General features: G+C 32.4%; 2 protein-coding genes across 2 annotated transcripts; one reads left to right on the top strand and one right to left on the bottom strand.

The window, feature by feature from the left end:
• Positions 1 to 447: 447 nt before the first annotated feature.
• Positions 448 to 1,159, top strand: LOC122609731 (RING-H2 finger protein ATL16-like). Its single transcript, XM_043782677.1, has one exon. The coding sequence runs from the start codon at positions 450 to 452 to the stop codon at positions 888 to 890; it is 441 nt and encodes a 146-aa protein (XP_043638612.1). The 5' UTR covers positions 448 to 449; the 3' UTR covers positions 891 to 1,159.
• A 171-nt stretch (positions 1,160 to 1,330) lies between these two features.
• LOC122579529 (protein DELETION OF SUV3 SUPPRESSOR 1(I)-like) lies at positions 1,331 to 3,453 on the bottom strand. The gene is made up of 3 exons (XM_043751712.1): positions 3,370 to 3,453; positions 3,086 to 3,194; positions 1,331 to 1,641 (listed from the first exon to the last, which is right to left on the bottom strand). Exons 2-3 carry the CDS (start codon positions 3,180 to 3,182, stop codon positions 1,511 to 1,513), a joined length of 228 nt encoding a protein of 75 aa, XP_043607647.1. The 5' UTR covers positions 3,183 to 3,194; positions 3,370 to 3,453; the 3' UTR covers positions 1,331 to 1,510.
• Positions 3,454 to 7,567: the final 4,114 nt, after the last annotated feature.

Here is a 7,567-nt window from a genome sequence, read left to right as displayed (position 1 = left end):
ATAGCAAGTATGATCATTCCTTCTATAGATAAGGTGTAAGCATTAGTGCTTCGCTAATCCTTGGATTTAAACGCCACAAACAAATCACATGATTATGAAATAACGAAAACTTTAAATGGACGACTAGCAACACATATGCAGGCATTAAAATCTTACTAATTGTAATTTCATCACTAGTTCAATCACCTAAAAGTGAAAAATCAGATACAATGATTATAGTTAACAAAGGTTATGTTATTTTCTTGACATGATATTGGTAATCATTTGTCACATCAACTCCTGTTGCTTTCAAATAATACACTTTTAAGTTTTCAAGATTACCCAAATCCTTAAAACAATATATCAAAATTGTCTTACCCACCAAGCTTCTTTTTCCCTTCTTCACATCTACATTCAAATAGTCCTCAACTCTTCGTACTTTCCTAATAAATTTGAAATCAAGATCTGTCATGGTGTTAGAAATAGTGACTTCTGTGGGGCTATTGTTTGTGGGTATTGCCGTTTTGGTCATAATTCATTTATGTATAGCTGGGAGCACACTTCGGGTGACTCAAGAAACCAATGACAGTAGTAGTGGGGTGCAAAAGAGTAGAACCATGTCAGAAGATGATATAAAGAAGCTGCCATGGTATGCGTTCATGATGGATCAAGGCGACAATGCAGAGGAGGCGAGGAAAGTTGAGTGTTCAGTGTGTTTGGAGAGTTTCAAGGGTGGTGATAAGTGCAGATTGTTGCCAAATTGTAAACATAGTTTTCATGTTACATGTATTGATTCATGGCTCATCAAAAATGCTGTTTGTCCGGTATGTAGAGCTTGTGTTGATTTGGTGACTCGTGGAGGAGAAAACAGATTTTCTGGTGATATTTCCTTGGAGACGTCTTTGAGATGAAGCTGGTCAAACCCTAAGTGGAACGTGATGAGGGTGGCCTTGTCTTTATAGTTTAGAAGGTCTAGAGTTTATGAAGATCCACTTTATTGCTATGTCAAAAGCATTATTTGAAGTGCAATTTCTACTACGGAGTACGAAGGAAGAAAAAGATTAGAGGTGAGACAGGATGGGTTTTTTTTTTCCTTTAGTTTTTTTCCTTTCCATAGGTTACATGTTGAAATGAAACTTACTAAAAAAAGATAAATTAGTTCCCTTATATGCTATATAACTACAACATCCTAATCTTAGATAAGATTTATCACAGCATCCACCTGAATCCGCAAAGTAGTTACTGTCATTTGCATAATAAAAAGCTATATCTTGTTTTAAAAAATGATAATATCCTTCCCATGTTTCTGCTGATCTCAAAAACAAAAATGATAATATCCTTCCCAAAAACAAGTTCAAATGATTTTCACTTATATAAATTGAATACGGCATAAATCAGTTGAACATCAATACGAGTAGTAGTTGAACATCAATACAAGTAGTCATTCATTCATTCGTTCATTCAAGAAATGATATTAGCTTAAAGGTGGTCTCTTAAAATATGAAAACAATACTAGACTTGTAGCTTTCACTCACTTTTTCTCAGTGTTGCTTTCAAGTTCTCTCCTTAGCTGCAAAGAGAAGTCATCATTCACATCATCGTCATCCCAATCATCTTCCCACTGTTGGGTTGCTTCTTTCCCATCTTCCTTGACATCCCACACTGCCAAATTTTGTCATCATACATATAACATAAGAACTTTGGATACAGGCAACAATAATACCCTCAGAATACAAAATGAATAAAAGTAATGATAGCAGATGCATAGTAGTCAAATGTGAGTATGCCATAAGGTGGTCAGATGGCCAGATGGGTCCAAGATCCCTAGGCAATTGGACAATTGTTACTCATCTATGGGTTAACATCAGGATTATAAGTTGGCTTATTATGAATAGTGATTAATCTTTTAAGACACTGACCTTTAATCCTAAGACTTCCTAAACAGCTGATTAACTCTAGCACGAGAGAGGATAATCAAGATAGAGGCTTTAATATTTACAAACAATAACAATCAATTGTTGAACCTGGGCCAAGAAATCATGTATAGACCTTAAAACATAGAGGGGACCACTTATTTTGTTAGTCCGGCTTGTTTTGGACTACCAGATTAGCCATAAACCCACATACATCAGGTAGACAGTTAGCCTAAATTTATTTTGGTACCCAATGCCCAAATGCTACAAAAGCAGCAGTAAAGCAGTCAATGTTTTCATGTTTGCTACCCCGAAAAAATGACTGCCTATGCTTATACATGTGCTAGGACACAAATCCATTGTGACCAAATTAGACTTGATTACTCTAAACTTTAAACAGAGTTCGTAGTTCTTCTTTCAAGGTAGAGAACTATAGCCAGGAAACATTAGTGACAAATAGGAAAGCAAAGTACAGTGTATGAAAACCATCCATCATGAAATATAGCATGAATACATGATAAAGAAAAAGGAAAAATGCCTTATGTAGACAGTCAAAAGTATCTCTTAGAAGAAAATAAACAGAGCATGACAACCAACATAATGAAAACCCATCAAAAAGTACTTATTTCCTTAAGAGCACCTTAACCATTGCTAATGAACTAACAAAATTAAGAAACTAAATGCTCTAGGTTCAAACATTAGCGAGAGAGAGAGACAAAAAAAAAAAAGGAATCCTAGCGTAATTCTCTTTGGGAGAGTTTACCCGCTTCAAGTTTGTGTGTACACAGACTCTGACCTTATAGACTAGTCACGCTTAACACAAAGAAACCCGTCAAATTTCTTAAAAATATCAAAACAGATCGTGAAATGATTAACAGGGTAACTCTAGAGTCTCCAATGAACCACTACGGATTAACGCCAACTCAAAACCCTCTCTTCATCCTTGTCATCTTACTCATAATACCAGTTAAGGTTGACGTGATCCGTAACCCCTACGCCTAGGCAGTCAACTATCTAGCTTAATGACGACAAAACTCTCCGATGCACTAATAAACAATTTCAACCTAAGCTTTTATCCATCTAAATTACAACCCCGACCAGACCAGACCACCCGAGACCTATCAAGCTCACCTACTAACCCGCACAGACAGTACTTTCATCAAAAATAAATATGTATATATATATATAAAGACCTTGATCGATTTCAAATTCTTCAAACTCGTCATCATCTTCAAACAGGTCAACCTTAGCTTCTTCTTTTGGTAGCTCCTCAGTTGCTTTTGTTGCCATTATTTTGCTTCACTAATAAACAATAAAAACACACCTAATTTAATTATCATCATCATCATCATATTATTAACTAATTAAGATGCATAATAGCAAAACCTCCCAAATTTGAAACCCTAATTTTATGTTGTGCAAAAATCTATATCTAAAATTTGATAATAATAAATTAAATGAAAGAGTAATAACTTACAAAGGAATTTTCAGTTGATTCGAGTGGCGAAGAAGACTCACGGCTGAATGAATGAATTGCGTTTGGTTTGGGCAAGAAGCAAAGTAGCAAATAAACGACGTCGTTCATCGTTCTTTTATATAGAACCCTGAACTTTGTACACATTACGTACTCACCCTTGGAAAAGTATTATATTCACTAGTTGCGTTTAGTATTTTTTTTATTTTTTATTTGTAGTTTTTCATTTTCAATCATGAAACATAAAAAGAATTTCTTAGATCTATAATAAACTTTAAAATTTTAAAGACGCGTTTAGTTATCTACCAATAAACTAAAACGTGATTGTAGCCTCCAATTGAACAACACGTGGACGTTGTATTATAACGACAAATGTCTTTTTAGTCCTATCCTTTAAAAAAAACTATTTAAATAATACCTTATTACTATATATCCATATATAAAGATTACATATCACTATATAATAATTAATCCATATATGCTATTGGATTACTTTTCCAATAAGAATTGAGTTCTACTTTTTATATTAACCGAACTTCGATTTGAGATGAACAAATAAAAATGATCAAATTCTAGCCCTTTTATATTTTAGGCAATTTATGGAAAAAGGAAAAGTTTTATGTGTTTAGAGGATGGAACTGTTTGTTGATGGTGTCACCATAAACAATTTCTTTTCGTTTTATTGTTTACATATCTACAAATAAACTAAAATAGGATTAAGATATTCTTGAAATGATACGTGACGTAATTTTTGATCGACACGTGTCTTTTTAATTTGTTTATTTTATTAAATTAGCTTTTTAATTGTATATAAATTAAATTTCTTTATTAAACTTATAATTAAACTCTAACTTTTGACTTCTAGATATAAAAACACATTACATTAATAAAATTGTCTCTCTCTTTTTTTCCAATTTTTCAACTCCTATTACTTATATTACTTATAATAATTTATTAAGATAAAGACTTCAAAAATTTGAGTTTACGAATTGAAATCACAAGAATATGTGTCATCATCCACTATGCTTACAAGTTATGAATTTGAGATGATTGTAAAATGTTAAGGTAAATACAAAACTCTAACTAAACATATATTACTTTTGCAATTACTGTCTATTATAATTTAGCTTCGATAATCAGTTTACATTAACCACAATTTATTTCATACGCACTATCCGAATTTCTTTATTATACAATCTATATAACTACCGTATATCGAACGGGTATTAGGACTAGTAAGAAAAATAAAGCTTTTCAATTTCTAACATGAAAATAGTTTTTCAAAAAATTAATAAATATAAATTTTCCATAATGTAAGTTAAAAAAAATGAGTATTTTTTTTTTTTTTCGAACATCCAGTCGGAACACGACAATTATAGAAACCCAACCGTATAATGGTGAAGTCTTACACATATCTTAGACAACAAGATGTTGAGCAGAGACCATTACAAGTGTTTGGAGAAAAATACCTCAAGACTCGTCATCTCTGAGTATCGAGCTCAAGACCTTAAATAAAACTGACAGTGTCTCTGATCAGTTGGGTAGACCATCATTTGTTTTTTATGAAAAATGATTTAAATAAAACACAATTAGATACATTATAGATACACATTCATGTACTATAGATATGAACTAGTTAGATTGGATAAAATGGTTAACAGTTTTTTTCTGGAGATAGAGGTTAGGGGTCTATCTTCATACCTTGCATTCTTGAAAGGTCGGAGGTATTTTTTATATTAGTTGGGAAGCAGTTTCTATGTTAGGTAGGGGGTAAGTTTGTCTACATTTCAGTTTCCTTCATATACCGACTGTTGGAATAAATATGATTCGATCGAGTGATAAAACATCCTTGATCGTCATGTGGAACCTGTAAGAGCATAAAGCATAACTGCTATTGATTTCGGGTTCCCAAAACAAGGTGATTGATTAATAATGGGATGAGTAATTTGGCTGTAACTTGATGCACGACTTAGAGAAGAGAAAACACACGAAAATTAGGGTAAAGTATGTGTAGGAATTCACCTTAAATTAGGGTTAATGACTCTCTATATATAAGGAGAGTATTTACACTTTAAACCCATTTGGTGTTTAATGTGTGCACCATTAGTCCTGTTAGTTACAATCACCTAATGAGAAACCATATAATACGTCTTTAAGAGTAAATAAGCTCATTATATATTACCAGACATAGGGATTTCAGTTATCGTTAATTATCATATCAGGAATAATAATGTAGTTCCATCACCGACATGATATTGAGACTCAAAACTCATATAAAACGACATTGGGTAATACTTATTTACTTTACATGTATTATAAAGATGCATTTATAATATCTACATATACACATTTTGAATATAAACTATATTTCCAAATTAACGAAAACAGAGAGAACATCCTTCGTTATTATACGATATATCCAATTTACTGGTATAAAAACAAAGTAAAAGAATCATGATGGGGTGTTCAAGCTTACTGGGTCACATTCAACGGTGTACTCAATACTTAAATCGATATCCAATTTTTTAATATTGCAAAAATTAAGTTATCAAAATGTTATTAACAAAAAGAAAGATACAAATTCATTGTTGGGCTTCACAAGGGTCCAGTCCACCGCATTCGCAGTTGCATTACATACATCATTATAAATTTATAACTAGTAAATAGTCGAAGTTAAGGTTTTGGACTTTTGGTTGCTAGTTTGGTGGCAGGCCATTGATACGGATCAAAACGAATAAACGATCCGTATATATCACACGGAACAATACGACGTCAATATCTACATTAGTCAACATATCCACCTTGCATATTTAAAACTTTTTTGTCAACTTTCCTATAGGACAAAATCTATAATATCATGTATATTGACAAAATTTCTAGTATTGAATCTAAGATATATACTTAAGAAATTTCTAGTATGATCCATTTGTTCAAAATTTCTAATACATTTCAATGTTCACCATATATAACATTTGGGATTAGTATTTCTGATTAGGATTTCTAAATATAAACAACATGAATTGTCATAGTATAACTTGCCTACTTAAAACTCTTGTCAACTTTCCTATAGGACAAAATTTATAATATCATGTATATTGAAAAAATTTCTAGTATGAATCTAAGATATATACTTAAGAAATTTCTAGTATGATCCATTTGTTCAAAATTTCTAATTTAATTCAATGTTCAACATATATAACATTTGGGGTTAGTATTTTAAAATATAAACAACTTTACATGAATTGTCATAGTATATATGGAACTTTAATCTTGTTCATTATATGTAACACCCCAATAAGGCGGAATAATAGGATATCACAAGAAAAGCACAGCATGACGTGGAAATTAAGTAGAGACAAATCTAGATGCATTAAAAGGATTGGTAATCCATACAATTTAATCAAATACAAGTCCATGACCATTCAAAAATGCATAAGGAGTACGACTATCAAACGTTTAAAAAAGAGAGTACAAAAGATGGCATATGATCTTAAGCATAACCCATAAGCGGGGATAATGAATCACAGATCCATAGTAAGTCCAAGTCCAATCCTAGCATGCAAACCATCAATCATCAACCAACACGTCTTCCAATTACCTGATCACCTGAAAAGTGTACTAAAACGTGTCAACATAAAGTTGGTAAGTTCGTAGGTTTAGATAAAGAGATCAAATGTGTCGGGATAGCAACCGTTAACGTTACACGAGGATTAGTATACCTAATCATGTCCACACAAATCAACACAAGTCAAAGTTTAACAATATTGATAACCGGCACGACTTACATGATGAACAATGCATAAAATACGTTTCCTGACACGACTTACATAATGAATAATGCGTAGTAACCGGCACGACTTACATGATAAACAATGCGTAAAAATACGTTCCTGGCACGACTTACATAATAAATATGCGTAATAAACCGGCACGACTTACATGATGAACAATGCGTAATCATAACACATGCAATCATGTGAACAAGTAAAACAAGTAAGTAATCATCATCTCGTTCAATATCATAATCAATCATATCAACTAACAAGCATTTAACAAACGAGTACACTTTCCACCCCAAATAACGTAAACGTAGGGGCTACGAAACTCACCTTTACTTTAAGCGTTGGTAGAAGGTGACTAAGCGGATAAGTGGGGAGCACAACGGTCACAAACCTATTATCTCACATTAAATCATCACATT

This window comes from Erigeron canadensis, chromosome 8, assembly GCF_010389155.1.
Source record: "Erigeron canadensis isolate Cc75 chromosome 8, C_canadensis_v1, whole genome shotgun sequence".
NCBI lineage: Eukaryota > Viridiplantae > Streptophyta > Magnoliopsida > Asterales > Asteraceae > Erigeron > Erigeron canadensis.
Note: the sequence above shows the minus strand (reverse complement) of the source record. Positions and strands in the feature narration are given on the sequence as shown.